The 19,989-nt window shown below is 42.7% G+C and overlaps 1 protein-coding gene across 2 annotated transcripts; it reads left to right on the forward strand.

Moving 5' to 3' along the window:
- slc2a8 (solute carrier family 2 member 8) lies at positions 1-18,421 on the forward strand. Of its 2 annotated transcripts, XM_049579594.1 has the most exons (11): positions 5-100; positions 209-371; positions 3,335-3,497; positions 5,224-5,430; positions 6,954-7,053; positions 8,854-9,065; positions 9,730-9,879; positions 10,431-10,539; positions 12,226-12,402; positions 12,678-12,823; positions 13,904-18,421. In XM_049579594.1, exons 2-11 carry the CDS (start codon positions 277-279, stop codon positions 14,048-14,050), a joined length of 1,506 nt encoding a protein of 501 aa, XP_049435551.1. In that variant the 5' UTR covers positions 5-100; positions 209-276; the 3' UTR covers positions 14,051-18,421. The 2 variants fall into 2 exon arrangements, with proteins under 2 accessions (XP_049435550.1, XP_049435551.1); XM_049579593.1 differs by having other exon boundaries at positions 1-371.
- Positions 18,422-19,989: the final 1,568 nt, after the last annotated feature.

Raw genomic sequence — 19,989 nt, forward strand, 5'->3', positions numbered from 1 at the left:
ATAGCAGGCACAAGTGATAATCAGCTGACCCAAATGTTGACAAAGCAAGTTGGCCGCCGGTGGAGGAAGCAGAAACCTTCGCTGGCAGTTTCGACGATGAGTAAGGCTCTCTGGTTTTAACAACTGAAATGTCCGATGTTTACTCGCAGCTGTCTGTGACACGGTCCCGTTTCTTCTCTCCGCCCTCGTGTCGCTGCTCGGCTGCCAGTTTCTCCTGAGCTGTGATCCATGTGAAGGGAGAAGGAGAAGCCACCTGGAAACATTACTGCTGTCAGTATGGACATCCAGAACGAGAGGAGAAGGCTGCTGGATGCGGAGGATGGAGATGAGGATCCGACTGGACTCCTGTCCGAGCAGGATGCTTACCTGAGGTCAGCTGACAAACACAGACACACGGTGACGAGCTCAGTGGAGCTGCAGCCAGCACACACTGTCAACACAAAGACCAGTGTAGATGTTAGCATGTCTCAGCCCATTGAAATGACACACTTTATATCACATGTGACTGTTAGGCAACTAATGCTGGTGCATTTCAGTTCTCATTGTCATTCAGTTTCCATTTGTTCCTGATCAGTGTAGTAATCAATTGACACCTGGCCTATTTACCTAATCTATGTAAAACTGTGTTCTTGTTTGGCAAAGTTCCAATATCATTTTGGTAATAAACCTGCACAATACAGCTGCTTCACTGTGCAGCAGTTAGAAGATTGTTCAGCCAATAAAATGTCACATCATGTGATAAATATCCTTCACAAGCACTTCAGATAGCTTGTTTTGTTCAACCAGCAGTTCGTCGTTGTAAGTTAATTTTCTTCTAGTCAGATAATTAATCAGACCAACAGGCTTTTGCTGTTATTTCTTCCAAGCCCGACAGGAAGGGATGGGAGCCCATGTCCTGCAGTTTGTAGTTACAAAGATAAAACTTGCCAACACACCAGTACTGTCCTTGAACTGATTAGTCACACACTCTAAATGCTTTTGTGTACAACCTCAACCCATATTCAGCTGAATACAGCACAAAGACAAGATATTTAATGTTCAAACTGATAACTCTATTGTTCTTTATAAGGATTCACTCATTCTGAATTTGATGCTTGCAACACGTCCCAACATGGGACAGGAGCATGTTTACCACCATGTGACATCACCTTTTCTGCGTCTGGGAACTGAGGACACAAACTGTTGAAGTTATGAAAGTGAAATTCTTTCCCATTCTTGCTTGATATACGACTTCAGCTGCTCAACAGTCCGGCGTCTCCATTGTTGCATTTTGTGCTTCATAATGTGCCACACATGTTCAGTGGGAGACAGGTCTGAGCTGCAGGCAGGTCAGTCTGGTACCGGCGCCCTGTTATTGTGGAGCACGCTGCTGGAGCACGTGCAGAATGTGGCTTGGCTGGAAGTAGAATGTGGTCTCGCCGGAATAAGCAGGGACGTCCCGGAAAAAGACCTCGTCTGGATGGCAGCATATGTTGCTCTGAAACCTGTATGTACCTTTCAGTGTTCATGGAGCCTTCACAGAGCTGAAGTGACCCATGATGCCATGGGCACTGACACACCTCTGGACCATCACAGATGCCGGCGTTTGAACTTTGAGCTGGTAACAGTCTGGATGGTCCTTTGCCTCTGTAGCCCAGAGGACACGATGTCCATGATGGACACGTCAGACCGCTTTGTGTGAGTCCGTCTCAGATGAGCTCGGCTCAGAGAAGTCGGTGGTGTTTTTGGGTGTTTCCCGTGATGAACTGTGTTTACTGACAGTGTTCCTGAGCCCATGTAGTAATATCCTTTATACAGTCATGCCAGTTTTACATGCCAGGCCACCTGAAGGGTCAAAGGTCACAGGCATTCAATACTGGTTGTCAAAAGTGCCTCTTCTGTGCAAAGATTCCTCCAAATTCTCTGAATCTTTTGATGATATTATGCATCATAGATGAAGAAATCTATAATGCGACTGTGAGTTGAGAAACATTGTTCTTAAACTGTTTGACTATTTGCTCACGCAGCTTATGTCAACATGACCATCCTTGCTTGTTAATCAATCAACCAATCAATCAATCAATCAATCAATCAGAGAGAGAGAGAGAGAGAGAGAGAGAAGGAGAGAAGGTGCCCAGTGTATTATAGGGGGTCCTCCAGCAGACTAGGCCTAAGTCAGCCTAACTAGGGGCTGGTACAGGGCAAGCCTGAGCCAGCCCTAACTATAAGCTTTATCAAAGAGGAAAGTCTTAAGTCTAGTCTTAAATGTGGAGACGGTGTCTGCCTCCCAGACCGTAACAGGAAGATGATTCCACAGGAGAGGAGCCTGATAGCTGAAGGCTCTGGCTCCTGATCTACTTTTGGAGACTTTAGGGACCACGAGTAACCCTGCGTTCTCAGAGCGCAGAGTTCTGGTGGGATAATATGGCACTATGAGCTCTCTAAGATATGACGGAGCTTGACCATTTAGAGCTTTATAAGTTAACAGTAGGATTTTAAATTCAATTCTGGATTTTACAGGGAGCCAGTGCAGAGAAGCTAAAACAGGAGAGATATGAGTTCCTGTTAGTACATGTGCTGCTGCATTCTGAATTAGCTGGAGAGTTTTTAAGGACTTACTAGAGCTACCTGATAACAGAGAGTTACAGTAATCCAGCTGAGCCTTTCGAGGATGCTCCTTTCATACCATTCATGATGCTGTCATGTGTTACCAATCAACCTGTTTACGTGTGGAAAGTTCCAGGGTTTGTTTGTTTTTTGGAGCATCCATCAACTCCCTCAGTCTTTTGTTGCCTCCGTCTGAACAGGAATCAAATTCAGAATGAGTGTATATTTACAAAAAACAATTACGTTTCTTTGTTTGAACATGACATACCTCGTCTAAAGACATTCGCAGATCATTGCATTCTCTTTTTATTTATGTTTTACACAGCGTCACAACTTTTTTGTAATTGGTTTTGAACTTCTTCACTCTTCTTCACTAAAAAATATGGATGAAACTATGTTTTCATAATTCTTAGTATTTCACATTTTTATTAAAAGTCAGTGTTACTTTGCTAAAACTTTACTTCACTGTTAACCATTAACAAACATTAAAAAACACGCAGCTGCTGTTGATCATATCATGCAAGGTGAAAAGAACATAATAAAAAAGAGTATAGATCGCATTATTTTAATTCTTAAAACTCACATGACAAACCAAGTGCAGATTTCTCCTCTGGGTTTATAGAGTTCTCTTATTTAACTCAGACATTTGAAAGTGCACTTATGTAAGCAGCTCAACTGTCCTTTGATCACGTTTGACACACTAACCTTTGACCTTTGCACTCTGCTGTGTTCCATTTTCTCCTCGCAGTAAAGTGAAAAATGGGAAGTTGTACCTGGCGACGTTTGCGTCTGTTCTGGGTCCCATGAGCTTCGGCTTCGTGCTGGGGTACAGCTCTCCGGCCATTCCCGAACTCACCAGGATCGCTAACCCTAATCTGCAGCTGGACAGTGAACAGGCCTCGTGGTTTGGGGTATGATGATGATGATGATGCAATATCACATGCCTCAAACAAAACAGCTTTTAGATGATGTGTTTCTGACTTATCAGCAGTTTTGAGTGGTCACATGTCTGAACACACCTCGCTGGATTCACGTGGGTTGTAAATCTGGTCACAGTGTAAAGAAACACAGGAAAAAAGCTCTTCTAATAGCAGATGTCAAATGCAATCAAAATAAAAGATTTGATTTGGTAACTTATATGTGAAGCTAAACATGTTTGAAGCTAAGTATGGATTACACTTACCCAGGTTATTTAAACCAAGAGAAGATGATTATTATGACCATGTCAGTAGCTAGCATGCCCACCTGCTGATATGGAGAAGAAGCCAGTGGCTGCACCGACTCTGGCATGACATGAGAGGGTGTTAAGTGCCGAGTGCACGTGTGGTTTGTTTTCATGTTTGCTTTCAGTGAGTAGCTGTGAAGCTCTGCGTCTCACATCACTGATGAGAGGAGAAATAGATTGAAAGCGACAAGACAGAGATGTTTATGATTGTAAAGAAAAACATGCGTCTTAAAGGGATAGTGCACCCAAACATGAAAATTCAGCCATTATCTACTCACCCATGTGCCGAGGGAGGCTCAGGTGAAGTTTTAGAGTCCTCACATCACTTGCAGAGATCCAAGGGGAGAGGAGGTAGCAACACAACTCCACCTAATGGAGGCTGACGGCGCCCCAGATTCAAACGTCCAAAAACACAGAATTGAAACCACAAAATATCTCCATACTGCTCGTCCGTAGTGATCCAAGTGTCCTGAAGCCCCGACATAAAAAGTTGTTTGGAAAAACGTCATTTGAACTCTGTTTTTAGCCTCATTGTAGCCTGTAGCTCTGACTGCCTCTCTGGGCACCACACTCATGTGTGCGCACTTGCATGCGAGACCAGCAAAAGCACGTGAACACACATGAAGGTGGGTGGTGCCCATGTCTCACGGTCTCGCGCAAGCGCACACACGTGAGCTCGGTGTACACAGAAGCAGTTAGAGCTACAGGCTACGGTGAGGCTAAAAACAGAGTTCAAATGACATTTTTCCAAACAACTTTTTATGTTTTGCCCGCAACTTTTGCAAAATGACAGGAGGCCAGAGGGCCAGGTAACAAATAAACATCAGTAATTAATATATAAATAATTAGCCCAGATCTCTGTCGTGAGGTCAGAGGGATCCTCCCCTAGCAGTTAAATGCTTTTTTTTATACACTCTGGCACCTTATTTACAATAAAAGTGCAAAAACATTCCAGTGTAAATCAGTTCATTTTTATACTGAATTAACAAAGGGTCAGAGGGACAACCGGCAACATTCTGTGGACCAGATTTGGCCCGTTGGCCTCAAGTGGAGTATCACTGAAATAGGCGCAGACACAGCCAGTGCTAGGTGAGCGACGGTTGAATCATCGGTTCAAAAGATGAACAGCTGTGTTTGAAAATCTTTGATTATTTGATTTAAAAGTCTGTGGACCTAACAACTGGAAAAGAGAAGACAACTGAGACTCCCAGGATGCATTGCAATAAGAAACATCCAATCACAGATCTTTAGTTGTAGCTTCGTTTGGTCATTTGTGTGCAAACTTGCTATAAATTAAAACTAGTAATAATTTACCTTCCTGTTTCGTACTTCACCCCAACATGCTGTATTAAAATTGGTCAAAAACAGGGTCACATGTGAATAAAAGTCTTTGTGTTGTTTTTGTTTCTCAGTCCATAGTGACGATAGGAGCAGCACTCGGCGGCCTGTTGGGCGGTTGGATGGTGGAGAAGATCGGCAGGAAGCTCAGTCTGATGTTCTGCTCGCTGCCATTCGTCTTCGGCTTCACCATCATCATCGCAGCGCAGAACAGGTGGATGCTTTACATCGGCAGAGTGCTCACCGGCATCGCCAGTGGGGTCACGTCACTGGTTGTCCCGGTAAGAAGCTGACGTGGCATCGCTTCTTTTATTCTTGTCCTCCTGCTTTCCTGTGTCGATGTTCATGTAGTGACTTCCTGTGTTGCCAGCAGCCTCGCTACAAATCCATGCACATTAAAAATCAGATTACTTTGACCAATCGGTTGAAGTCAGCCATTTGCTTCCTTGGTCTGATCACTGTGAAACCCCAGCTGACAGGCAGTCTGGTCACTAATCACAACCCTCCACTTTTATATTTGTGGTGTTTTCACAGGATTATTGGCACAACTTTGAGTTTTAGAAGTGTCATATTTATAAAAATCTCTTGATAAATTATTCAATTAGTTGTTAAAGGGATAGTTTGGATGTTTAGAAGTGGTGTTGTATGGGGCACTTATCTTTTGTCAGTCAGCACGCCCCCAGTTTGAAGAAGCAGCTGCTGTAGAGGGGTCAGCAACAAAACGTGTTTTAGCCACCTATAAAAGTCCCACAAAAACAAATCAATATCAGTTTAAGAGCACACTACAGTACATTGAAATTATTTTCACTGCTTTAATTAATGTCAGACAGCCCGTTTTAAAGGAGAAGCCATCAACAGATTAAGTTCGTCATCTATGCTCTTGTCAAAGCCAGACTCCACTGAGAAAAACAGTAATTTTAGCTCAGTGATCACAGGAGCTGCTGGTCTACTGCTTCACTCAGTTAGTGCGTTTGTGCTGTTGTGTGTCTTTGGTGAATCTAAACTAACTCTTTCAAACACTAAAGTCGCACAATAATGAAATCTCAAATATCTCAAACGACTAGTCGACTACTAAAATAGTCACTGATTAGTCATCGATTAGTCGACTAATCGTTGCAGCCCTAGTGTTTTTCCTCAGTGGAGTCTGGCTTTGAACAGAGCGATATAACAGCTTCATTTTCCAGTTGGAAATCACTGTCTGACATTAAAGTAAAGCAGTGAAAACACTTAAATATACACTTAAATGAATATTGTTTTTTTTTTTTTTTTTAAGTGGGACTACATGCTTACCTTCCAACTCCAAACTTCCTTCTCCAAACTGACATCTACTGTTTGTTGTACACTGACTATGGAAAAGCACCACATACAACTCCTCTTCAAAAACTCTGAACTGTCCCTTTAATCTCTAGAATACACTTTGTGAGTTGGTAAGTGACTCTTAAAGCCAAAGATGCCAAACATTCTCTGGTTTTAGCATCTCAGATGTGAGCTTCAGATGTGCTTTTATATTTTATGTCATTGTAAATGGAATTTGAACAAATAATCAACAATGAATCAATCAGGAAAGTAAACAGCATTTTAATTGATAAGTTTGTCTATCGTCTTACAGTTTACAGATGCCATTGTTGTTGTTGGTGTCTTTTTCTGGGGAAAGTCCCAGGTGTCTGGGCTCATTAATGATTAGGTTTCTATGGATTTTAGTGTTGCCTAAACGGCCTAAAATATCACTGAGAGTTGGTTGTTTGCTTTCAGTATCTCTGATGTTGTCCTCTGTGTAATTCTCTCTCTGTCTCTTTTCACACAGCTGTATATCTCCGAGATGGCACACGAGCGGGTCCGCGGGATGTTAGGCTCTTGTGTGCAACTCATGGTGGTGCTAGGCATCATGGGAGTCTATCTCGCAGGTACGTAAGTTCAGCTTTATGTGCGTATGGCATTCTTAAAGGGAGTTCGGAGTCACTAATGTGACACAATAACACAAACAAACTAACCGATCAAGGTGACAGCAGACCAGCAGCTCCTGTGCTCAATGATGCTAAATTACTGTATTTCTAAATGGAGTCTGGTGGCTGTGAGGGTTGTACTCCTGTCTCTTCTCCAAACTGGGGGCGTGCTGACTGTCATCCACTGTATGTAATGCTCTGACTATGGATTAGATCCTTATACAACACCACTTCAAAAGCTCCAAACTGTCCCTTTAAATCTCCTTATGTAAAGTCTGATTCTGAAACTCACTGAATGTTTAAGTAAAGATAAGAAAGAAGTCCCGTAAGGCCACTCAAACTCACAGAAGTTTATGAGCTGTAAATCATTGAAGGTTTTCCATGATGTAACTTTACAGCATCCAACATTATGACCCTATACGTAACACAGAGCTACAAGTCTGCCCTCTTATCTAAAAATATGTCATATTTTTTCTTTTTCTGTTTTTCATTCTCTCTATCGCTCATGTCAACCCCCCGTGACAACACGGTTTAGTTTATAGTGAGTTTTTCTGAGGTTCCTGTTCTGTTTCAAACCTCTGGATCAAAGGTTATGAAGTAGAGATGACCAAAACCTGGCCATCATGTGATGTGATCGTCCTCAGATGTGATCAGCTGCCTGTTCCACAACAGCCTCACTGCCATCGCCCTAATCTTGTTAGCTGCATGCCATTCACGTGTACCCAACAGACGCTGGCGTGTCACATGACGTCTCGTGTTAGGAGACATTGAAGGAATACGTTGTTATGTCATTTTGGTTAAATGGCCCTTTAATGATATAAAACTTTTTAGTGATTTGTTAAACTGATGTCATGCGAAGGACAAATGAAAAAGGCATCAGCTTACTGAATTAACAGTTAAGGAGTCTACATTTTTTGGCACATTTGAATCTATTATGATAAATATTTATATTTCTAAATGAATCACCAGATGGAATAACTGTAAACATGTCCATGTACTCATGTTCTGCAAAGGAATACTTGATTTATATAATACTTTGTCACAAACCAGCTGCCGCTCAGCACCAGTTGAACACCGTGATCATTGTAGAAAATGCAGCGGAACAATCAGATCAGCAGAGGAATGTATTTTTAGATGCAGTACAGGAGGACGTTCGTGAGGACAGCTGGACCTGACAAGGCTCCACTGTGTCCTGCAGCCTTCAGTCTGTCATGCACAGTGCAGGACCTGGCATGTTTCAAGCACAGCTGGGGGAGAAACAAAAACTCAAACCTTCTTGCGTTTCATTTTTGAAAATGGAGCCAAAAGAGCAAAGGTAGCTGATGTCATGGTGTGAAATTACATTTTATTTTTTTCAAAAGGATTCATCTTGCAAACTGAGTGCCATCTAGTTCCATTATATTGGGAGAGAAGGCAGACATCTCTGTGGTTGATATACCCAACACTCGGCAACTCACACCAAAAAATCTAGATTGAAAAATAACACTACACGTCAGGGAAAATATGTACCTTTGATTTTGCAGTGAACTGTCCCTTTAATTTCTGCTGGCTGCTGTTGTTTTAACCATATTTTTGTTTGTTGTTTTGACTCCATACCATGTTAATATGGATTCGGTGGATTAATTGATAGACTGACGAGAGGCTAATCTGTCTGTTAATAGATCAGTCAACTGACAGAAAATTAATCGATAATCATATAACTGTTTAAGTCATTGTCCGGCTCCAGCTTCTCATCCTGAGCTGTGTGAACTCGTCCTGCAGGTCTCTACCTGGACTGGCGCTGGCTGGCCATCTGCAGCTCCATCCCGCCCACGCTGCTGATGGTCTGCATGTGCTTCATGCCAGAGACGCCCAGGTACCTGCTGTCCCAGGGCAAGAGGCGGGAGGCTGAGGAGGCGCTGCGCTTCCTGCGAGGGCCAGACGCCCCTGTCGAGTGGGAGTGCGCCCGCATCGAGGATGCCTGTGAAGAGCAGGTGGGTCTGTGGTCGGCTGGCTTGGCTGTGATGTGGTGGACAGTTTGAGCCAGTGAGAATGTGAGAAACAAGGAACAGAGTGATGCACTGTGTGAAGTCACCACAGGAGATGCTGCAGGAACTGAAGCCTCAAATCAGCAAATGAAATGATTGTATGACCTCAGCAGCACCGTCCTCCTCATTGCTCACTGACTGTTTAGGACCAGGAGACAAACAGTCTGCAGTCCCAGACAATGAAATGTCTCACTGACCGTATCTATGCTCACCCTACACTAGAAGACTTTGAGATTATTTTGAAAATACTTTTGAATACTCAGAACTAGATTATACAGAGACTGCTCATCATGCAGGGTCACTATATGCAAGTCTACAACTAGATTCCTTTTGAGATTATTTCCCATCCTGCTCCTGGTGGAAAATACTACACCAAACTTCATTTAAAAAATATGACATTTTAACAATTCCTTGGTTAACTGCATTATTTTAGAGGGAGGCGACAGGGGAATGAGAGGTGAACTGTTCAAGCTTAGCTTATTTCTAGTTTAAATAAGTGCTAATTGATGGATCAGACACACACAGGATTAAATCCAGACTCTTGTTCACTCCACAACTCCACCAGTTTCTCCTCCTGAGACTTGTTCTTGCTCTCCGTGTGTCCTCTCAGGGCTCCAGTTTCCAGATGTCCGACCTGAAGGACCCCGGTATCTACAAGCCTCTGGTGATCGGCATCATGCTGATGATCTTTCAGCAGATGACAGGGATCAATGCCATCATGTTCTACGCTGAGAACATATTTGAACAGGCGCATTTTAAGGTGAAGAGTTTTTAAGTTTATTATTTATTCAGGAGAAATTAACTTTGCACTCAGTAACAATTACACATGACTCTTCAACTTCTGTCCTCTCATGTCTATCTGCAAGTGCTGCTCTTGTTAATGTCCTCTGATGCAGCTAAAATACTTTGATGCAATTTAAGGTGAAAATCTGGATTTATAACCAGGAGCTAAGAAAAAAAAATATGATAATTGAAATCATAATTGGCCTTTTCTTAAAGTATCTCCACACTGGTCTTTAAACAATGATAAAGGTTTTCAGCATACGCTGAAAAAATGTACCACACAACTACCTGTTCTAGTTAATAATTTAACTTTTAAAAAAAGTACTTACTCCATGAAAAAAAAACTTTGTCTGAGTTCAAATACAATCTCAAACTATTTTTTCAGCTAAATTTTGACTAGAAATCATTCACAGAATTTTTGTGAATTTTTATGACCACATCAGAAAGCTGCAACACCTCTGTATATTTTCAGTAAGAACATAACTGTGTCTTGTTGAAAGGATGTAAACGTCTTGCTGTTGTTTTTAGGAGAGTGACCTGGCTTCAGTGATCGTGGGTCTGATTCAGGTCGTCTTTACGGGAGTGGCAGCACTGATCATGGACAAAGCTGGGAGAAAAGTTCTTCTCATCATCTCAGGTATTTTCATCTGTTTTAATATTTTTAAACAAACTTTATTTTCTAGTTTCAAAAGGATATCTCTCTGGGGGGCGCCCTGGGAGGTTGTCTTTTTAAGTTACTCACAATGAACCGCAGCGTCCCTTTCAAAGCTGGGGTAGGCAGACATTTGAGAAAGCAAAAAAAAATAGTCAGAATTAGAAAAAACAGCCTTCTCCTGCAGCTCTCCCCTCTCTGTCCTGAGCCCCTCCCACCAGACGACCAAGGGCATGCAGGCGCTTCATACAGTGACCCAGTATGTCCCATACATTGATTTATTTAATCTTATTGCGTGTAGAGTTGCTCAGCCCCCCTCTCTCTATCTCTGTTCATCGGACCATAAATGAGACCAGAATTAGCTGCAGAGGTCCCTTCACCTCGCTCCCCACCGCTGTGGACTGCTTCACTGGGAGGAGAGCGGGCTGCAGCTCCGAGCCCGACCTTTGGTTGGTGGCTGTAGTGGGTTGAATCAGCCAGTGCAAACCTCCCAGCGCTGGGTGTCACAGCGGGCTGGTAGCCAGCAGCAGTGTCAGATCTAACCTGTATGGGGCTGTACACATGCTGCGTCTTTAACTGGCTGGAAAACACAAGGTTGGGCGCTGGGCGCTACTTGTGTGCCTTTATTGCGCCATCTTTCAAGAGCGCTGTGGCAGGTTGCATCTAAAGCTCAGTAGAGCTGCAAAGATTAGTCGACTAATCGACTATTAAAATAATCGGTGACTATTTTAGTAGTCAACTAATCTGTTGGAGTCATTTTTCATAGAAAAGTACTATAAAGTACCCAAAATACTCTTATTGCAGCTTCTTACGTTCAGATATTGGCAGCTTTACACACTCTCCCATGACGGTGAACTAAAACGTGAGTGGCATGAGTACGAAGCAAGACATTAGATGACATAATTTTGGAGTTTGGGAGAGACAGACCGACATTTTTCAACATTTTAACACATTTTAACACATTTTTCGATGAAATGATTAGTCGACTAATCGAAGAAATAATCGACAGATTAGTCGACATTGAAAATAAGTTGCAGCCCTAAAGCTCAACAAGCACGGTACCATAGCCTATCTACCTGAAATCCTGAGTGCAGAGCTGATCTTCTTCCAGGAGCTGTTTATAAGTGTGTAGGCTTATCGTCTGTGAGACAGGTGTAAAGCTCTGGGTAGCTCTGCACTAACATGATCAACTTCTCCACCGTTTTTATCACAGACTGATATTTTCGGGAGAAGGGAAAGATATCTGTCGGCCGCAATTGGTTATTCCGCGTCACATGACAAGCAGTGCGCGCTGCTGCGATTCAAAATATGAACAGCTGTCACGCTCTGAAAAATAGGTGCTACAGAACGCATGCATGCCGCAACTTCGTCGCTCTGGTGTTTGAGCGCGCCTGCCGCATGTCTACATTGAAAACAATGAATATGAGAATGGAGAAAAAGCGTCATGTGTACAGCTCCTAAAATGGCAGCAAGAGAAAGTTTGCTGATCCAGCGAGAGAAATAAAAAACTACCTACCCCAGCTTTCATGAGACTCCCTTACAGAGACATGGAATACAAAAAACTGATTGGGTTTTGGAATGAAATCGTTTAATCAGTTCACGCTCTCATTACCATCAGACACGATGACGAGGTTATGACAGAATTTCTTTGTTTTCCCATCAATAATCAAGGTGTTGCCATGGCGATCAGCACCACAGCATTCGGGGTTTATTTCTACCTGATGACCAAAGTTCACAGCACCACCTCGCTGAGCCTGTTGGTGCTGGACCTGCAGAGCACGGCTGGAGAAGAACCCCACGCTGACCTGGCCTGGCTGGCTCTCGCCAGCATGGCCGTCTTCATCACAGGTCGGATCACTGCGTCACAGACAGTTAGAGATACTTAGCTCCAGCAGTCTTCATCCCTCTGCTCTTCCTCTGTCTGAATCCCTTTGTCCACTCATTCGACCTATCAGCTTTCAGTTATAGCTGTCTCTCACAGTTCCCCCCTTCATGTGTGTCTGTTTTGCGCTCTTTGTAGCATTGTTTTAACAACATGTCTTGTGTTTAATGTGACATGTTTTGTCTCTAATGACTAAGTAAAGAGGAGAAAACGCCACATTAACAATGTTTGCTGTGTTCAGGTTTTGCTCTGGGCTGGGGTCCGATCCCATGGCTGGTCATGTCGGAGATTTTCCCCTCTAAAGTGAGGGGGGTCGCCAGCGCTGTGTGCGTCCTCACCAACTGGACCATGGCGTTCATCGTCACCAAAAACTTCAAGGACATGATGGTGAGTGCTCAACAGAACACTATTTGAAGGGTTTTGGTGGTTAAAAAATAGATTTTGGGACCTTTTTTTATTTGAGGCCAGATCAGGTGTGGGTAATGATTTGGTTTTTTTCCTTCTGTGTACACACACAGACCCAAAATACACTCACGCACAAACAGGACCTATACTTGCATTAAATGGAGAGAGCTGGGGGGTTTAGTGCCCTCTTAGGGCACCTCGGCAGTGCCCAAGAGGCGAACTAGCACCTCTCCAGCTTCCAGACCACGCCCCACATGTGGTCCGTAGGGAGGCTTGAGCCAGCGACCCTCCAGTTCCCAAGCCAAGCCCCCTTTGGACTGAACTACTGCTGCCCCTGCTATTTAAAAATAAAATAAAATCGCCCTCTCACCCTGCTGCCTTTCTGCCACCTGAGGTATTCACTTAGCAGCTCGTCTGCAGGGGCCATCTTCCTGATGTATTCCAGGACAGTGGTTCTGATGCTCACCAGTCCTTGGCCCCCCTTGGTGCACAGTCCCAGGGTGCTGGACTTGAGATGAAACCCTCCATGCATCATGAGAAGCATCCTTGCCTTGATACCAGTGGCCTCTGTCTCCCCCTTTGGCAGCTTATTACACCAGCTGGTATCTGATGACTGGCAGGGCGTACACGTCGATGGCTCGGACCTTGTTCTTTCCATTCAGCTGACTATTCAGGACCTGCCTTACTCTGTGTCGGTATTTGGCTGTGGCTGACTTCCTTGCGGGCTCCTCATGGTTCTCATTTGCCTGCTAGACCCCAAGGTATTTGTAGCTGTCCTGCACATCTGCGATGCTGCCCCCTGGTAGTTCAACCCCCTCGGTTCTGATCATCTTCCCTCTCTTTGGCACCATCCGACCACACTTATCTAGTGTGGGTGGCTTTCCGATGTCATTGCTGTAGATCCTGGTGAGGTGGATCATGGTGGAGGTGGATGATCGGCCTTAGTTGCAGCTCTACCTGCGTGTACAGTCCTGTTGCCTTCTGTATGTGTTTTGCTAAATGTATCGTGAAACCTTCTCTGTGGCCTTTCCAACGTCACCATATAACTGCGTCCTCTTGCAGGTTCTTCTAACCAGCGCTGGAACCTTCTGGCTCTTCGCCTGTATGTGCATCGCCAATGTCATCTTCACCATGGCCTTCATCCCAGAAACAAAGGGAAAGACACTGGAGCAGATCGAAGCCACTTTCAGAGGGACATCAGGTCCGTGAGGCCCCCCTGCCCCCACCTGCCAAACACATCACACATTTCAGAAACTGTAAAGTCTCTGACCTCTTATCTCTGAACTGACTGGTGTTCGAGACACTGTGTGGGCATTTTAAAAATCCTAATTAAGCCTATTAAGCTATGAAGCTGATTGGCACTTCTTTGAATCATTTGTTTGACAGGTAACAGTTAAACTAAAGCAACACAGCAGCACTGTGACAAATCCGCCCCTCAGGAGGGCTCAGTTTGTGTTCAAGCTGTTTGACAGAGGTGTTGATTCAACAGTGAGGGTGGAGTTCATGGTGCTGTGGAACTGTACTGCTTTTTAATGAGACATGTTTCTATTATTTTGTTCATCCCAGTGAGGTCAGACTGAACTGGGAGCTGGGTAAGAATCATCTGTTTCTGTAGGATGTTTAACCTAAACTGTTCAACATTACAGAGTGTGACAGTCAGGACATTACTTACAGTTTTCATCAGGTCAAATCCTTTAAATATGAAGTTGTGCTGAGCAGATTCGGCTTAGTGTCTCGCTCACTAACATTTGGACTGGATACGACACTAGCTAAGTACATTTACTCAAGTACTGTACTTATGTACAAATTCAGAGTACTTGAGTCTGCTCTTTTCTTGCCATTTTAAACTTGTACTCCTCTACATACCTGACAGACGTATCATTCTTTTTACTGAACTACATTTATCTGAAAGCATCAGTTACTTTACACATGATGATTTTTGCACAGAAAGCATAAATAAAGTTTATAAAATATCATCTCTTGTTACAGATTAAACTACTCAGCAGTTAATACATGTACAGCTGAAACAATTACAATCAATCAGCCAGTTGACAGAAAATGAATTGGCAACTTTTTGACAAACATTTAAGTTGTTTTATAACGTTTTTTAATACGTTTTTTGGGTGGTTTATTTTAAGATTTTTCTGGATTGGGTACCTTTACTTTAATACTTGATTATTGTTACTGACTTTTCCTTTAAGTTACATTTTCAGTACACAGCTTCAACTTGTCACAGAATATTTTTACTTAAGGAAAGGATTTGAAAGCTTCCTCCACCACTGTGAAATAAAATAAGATTTAACTCAGGGGTGAATTTACAAAAGGACTGCGTGGGTTTTGCAGCTGATAAACCTGCACAAACAAGACATACAAACACCATGTAGTTCTCATTGCACCCTGAACTGCAAACAGCAACTAGTGCTTGAGATTTAAATGAGTTAATATTTGGCGCAAAATTGTCCCATTTCTATGCGAAGGAGCCTCAGTGCAAGAACAGTCCAATTCACAAAGATCAGTGCCGTTACAGTGAAATTATTACCATCTTCAGAGAGATGTTGGGAACTGAAGCGCTCTGTAACACCAGACTTTACAGTGATCATGCCGTTGTCTATTACAGTCTGAAGGTGTGTGTTTGATAAGACCAACACAACTGACAGGCCAGGATTTTAAATCCCAAATACTGTTTCTCTCCGTCACATTTAATTCCCCTCCTGGAGTTTTGAGGAACGTTTGCACCTCATCTTTCAGGACCTGTAGCTCGTGGGAAAATGTCAGTTTTCTTTTTGTCTCTGTCATTAATCTCCTGACTGTGATCTTGGTGCGGAGGCAACATTTAAACTTTGCTATGTGGATAATTGCAGTCAGGGCGGCACGGTGGTGTGGTGGTTAGCACTCTCGCCTCACAGCAAGAGGGTTGCTGGTTTGATCCCGGGTGTGGGAGCCCTTCTGTGTGGAGTTTGCATGTTCTCCCCGTGTCAGCGTGGGTTTCCTCCAGGTACTCCGGCTTCCTCCCACAGTCCAAAGACATGCAGGTTAATTGGTGACTCTAAATTGTCCGTAGGTGTGAATGTGAGCGTGAATGGTTGTCTGTCTCTATGTGTCAGCCCTGTGATAGTCTGGTGACCTGTCCAGGGTGAACCCTGCCTCTCACCCGATGTCAGCTGGGATAGGCACCAGCCCCCCCGCGACCCTCAAGAGGATGAAGCGGTTAGAAGATGAATGAATGAATGAATGAATGAATAATTGCAGTCAGAAACAAAGAAAGGCAAATTGCACTCATGAGCGTGTTTGCGCTGTAATATCTTGAGTGCAATATCTTTTGTGAATCGGATGTTGAGACTGGGGGAAAAAGTGGTTGCAAGCTGTGCACGATTCATGGTGCTGTCACTGACCACAATACATTCTTGAATTTGCCCATCAGTGAGCTGCTAGTTCCAGTACTCTGGCTGCCCCCTGTAGGTCTCACTGCTGTAATTCACCTCTCAGGCGACACTCAGTTCTTTATGCTGGCTTACAATTTCCTTCCAATGGGCACTTTGACAGATTACTCAGCCCCCCCAGGAAGTGCACCCTGGACTTTGAGGCTAATTTACATAGTGGCTAAACCTTGTAGCTACAACTTGCGGGTCCGTCACATGATGCCGCATTTCTTCAGCGTCACAACCCCTGCGAGATGATTCGTTTCACAATCGTAATTTGATACATTCGGTCTAATAACATTTGAAAAGTCTGGAAGAGCCAAAATCTTAAATCATTTTATCTCCCTTTTAAGCTAGCAGATGACTAAACATGAAGTTAGCCGACTAAAGCCCTATTCGTACAGGATTAGTTTTACATAGGTACGTGGGGTAAAGTAATAATTACCAGAGATTTTAGTTCTGTCCGAATGTGCCATGTCAGTAATCATTACCGCACGATGTCAGTAAAGATCACCACGACTTTTACCTTCTGTAAAAGGGTCCCTGACAATTACCTCAGGTGATACTGATCCTGTGCGAATAGACCAGCAGTAAATATGTGTGTATATATTTCCTCATATCCTGTTTACAAGTGGGTTTTCGCGGATTTTCAAGCATAGAGGCTCTTGAAGAAGCACTCAGTTTTGCACTTCACAGTCGGACAAGTCCGTGTGAAACTTCAGGTACTGTGGGCCTACGACGAACACGATTCAAGTGTGTTTGAGTGTGGTACGCACAGGAAGCAACGTCATACACACATGACGACAGGAGGGGACCACGATGCGTGAATGGATTTACCCCTCCCACTTGTGGTAGTTTCACTGATATTTCTTATCCCGTGCGAATTGGCCATTAATATTAACGACGTCCTGTGGTAAAGTGACATTACCCCATGTGCCCATGTAAAACTAATCCCGTCTGAATAGTGCTTACGTCTATATTACGCCTTCTCTATGGACCTAATGATGCAGAAGGTTAGTGTAATTTTGAACCCCGGAAGTGGAACTTTTTTGGCTTAGTGTGCCAGTTCTCGTTATACATCTGTGATATAACCAGTGTTACAGAAAGGTAAAAAACTGGGTTTATATAATTGGCGTTAAAGGTATACTTCATCCCAGATCTTTCATTTGAGTATCAAGGACTTCTGTCAAAGAGAGAGGATGCTGTGTAAAATCAATAGATATCAAAGGCCTCGAGTTTTTATTGTGGAAATAAAAAAAAAGTCCAACATAATCTACTTTTCCACTGTTCATCCATGTTCCACTTTTACTAATAATGATTCAAATCTGTCTTAATCCTCACGCGTCACCCTTTTAGCATTTTAAACTCTACACTGAGAATATATTTGGTCAAAAAGATGAGATTTTCTCTGGATTATTTAGGGTTTTTTCACATTATTTTCCATTTCACAAAAGCTGGTACAATGTATACGCAGAGTGTAGGAAATACAGAGACTTTTTGGAACAATGCTGGTGTTCGCAATGATTTTCTTCCTTTAGTTGGTATGAATAATGTCTGGTGTTCTTGATTTTTAAACTCTGACGACAAAAACAAAGATTTTTGCAGAAACTTTATTGTACAAATGTTTTGTGTTGTTTTTGGGAGGGGGAAGTGAACGCATCATGAAGTGACTGGGGTTTACACTGACTAACTGTGCTGACTGTTAGCGTTACTGTGAATGAAGTGAGATTAAACAGAGTCTGTGACGCAAAACTTTTTAAAGCATATATTAACAACAGAATGAAAAACTGCCAACTGTAAACTCTCTTAAAGAAAAAATATGGGAGTGTTTTTATAACTTTAATTCTGGTAGAGGAAATGTTTTAAATAAATCTGACTTGTAAACAGTTGAGACATTTTGATTTTATACTGAAGAAGAAGAAGAAGAAGAAGAAGTGACGTCTCCAAAGAAAAACAGATCATCCAACTCTTTTTTTACTCATTCGGCTCTCTGTGGCGATACATAACTGTCTGTTTTTGGTGTTTGCTCTGAGTTCAGTCTGAACACCATCAAATGAAACTCTTTGTCCCAGTTTCCCCACGATGAATTTGATGTTTGTGTTCATCATCCGTGTATGAAACTGAACTGTGTCTGTGAATAAAGTCACTGTGTTGTTTTGAACATCTTGGTCTTCAGTAATGATTCACACATCTTCACCTTCATCCCCCATATTTTCAAAAAAAAAGAGAGAAAGAAACGCAGTAAAAGCACCCGCATGTTTTAGACAAAACATGTTAAGGTGCCATCCTTGATGACTTGCGGTAAAGAAAATGTGCCCCTCCAGTCGGGGCCACCCATAAGGGGGGAAAAGGGAAAGTTTCTTGGGCCTGGTGGCAACGGGGGACTCATGGAGACCAGTTGTAATCATGTTCATAGATACAGTCTGTATTTACAGGAATGCCCCCAAAAAGACACATCCTCAAGAGCTGGTGTGTGGCACATGAAATAAACTTAAACATCCAAAGTTAAGGGTAATTTGGTACAACCTGGGTCATACATTCCCTTGCTCTTGTGTGTAAGTGACTAACGGGAACAACATTGTTTGAAACTGGTCCAGCATTAAGTGAGAGGAACTCAGGGCATGTTCACACTCTCAATTTACATCCACTAATGGCGCTTGTTTTTGACAGACAAGCTCAGATTGTAATTATCAGTGTATGACAAGATTACTGGAAGGACTGTGGGAATTTTTTACTCACTTTCCACAGTAGATTATCAGAATTAATGAACAGACAATCATAGTTCATAATATTTATTCTTAAAGCCCTAGATATTAATATAATAATAAACTTTATTGTGTAGGACGTTTCAAAACAGTTACCGAAAAAAAAAGACAAATAGAAAAAAAGATTTTAATCCCACTGTATCCCTACAGAGATGTACGTTTTTCGTCAAGAGTAAGATCCTTTTTGTTTAATCAGCGGAAACAAAATAAAACTCACAGAAATCATCTTGGTTTTTCTGTGCGCTGTTTTAACAATCAGAGCTGCACCTCCCATATGGAAGATACCATAAAACTTCAAATAAAGGCCTGGTCTAGATTAAACGCCCAGTCCCTTTAACTAGCCCGCTGTGGCTACACATTCTGACAAATAAGCACCTGTCTCCATTAGACGCCTGGTCTGGTTGCCAAGCAGTTCATTTTTTTATAGATGTTTTTTGGATTTATAAAACCAGGTTGTTGGCTTCCTCAAATTATGTGTCCATCCCTCGATTACCCTGTCAGATATTCATATTCCTTTGATCCATAAGGGTCCTCACAGGAAAAGAATCAAAAGAGTTTCTTATAAGAATTAATCCAAGTTATGAATATTGTCTGAACAGGATAAAGTGGTGTGTCAGTACGCCAGGTGCAGTTATCCTCAGGTGCTGTAAAACCAGTGCCATAACTCTCTATCTCTCCATGTGCTCTGTCAGAGCTACATCAAATGAATGGTTCATAACCGATGTCATTTGAAGCCGAGCTGTTTTAAATAAACTATTTGATAACATTTCCCATCTTTGCTGCGCAGCAGTTATGTGTGAAAGGAATTACAGGCCTGTCCCAAATATAGGCCTGTTGATGTCAGTGGTTTAAGCAACTAACAGCCCGGGCTACTAATTGAAGTTTTACGGTACTATGTAATAATGATAATAATAATAATAATAATACTAGTAATAATAATAATAATAATGATAATAATAATAAT

The sequence above is a fragment of the Epinephelus fuscoguttatus genome, linkage group LG6 (assembly GCF_011397635.1).
Source record: "Epinephelus fuscoguttatus linkage group LG6, E.fuscoguttatus.final_Chr_v1".
In the NCBI taxonomy this organism is placed as follows: Eukaryota; Metazoa; Chordata; class Actinopteri; order Perciformes; family Serranidae; genus Epinephelus; species Epinephelus fuscoguttatus.

Coding starts and splice junctions, on each gene's coding strand:
- slc2a8 (XM_049579593.1), top strand. CDS start 277: ATGGACATCCAGAACGAGAGGAGAAGGCTGCTGGATGCGGAGGATGGA. Junction 3,498..5,223: donor AACAGGCCTCGTGGTTTGGG/GTATGATGATGA, acceptor TTTGTTTCTCAG/TCCATAGTGACGATAGGAGC. Junction 10,540..12,225: donor AGTTCTTCTCATCATCTCAG/GTATTTTCATCT, acceptor TCAATAATCAAG/GTGTTGCCATGGCGATCAGC.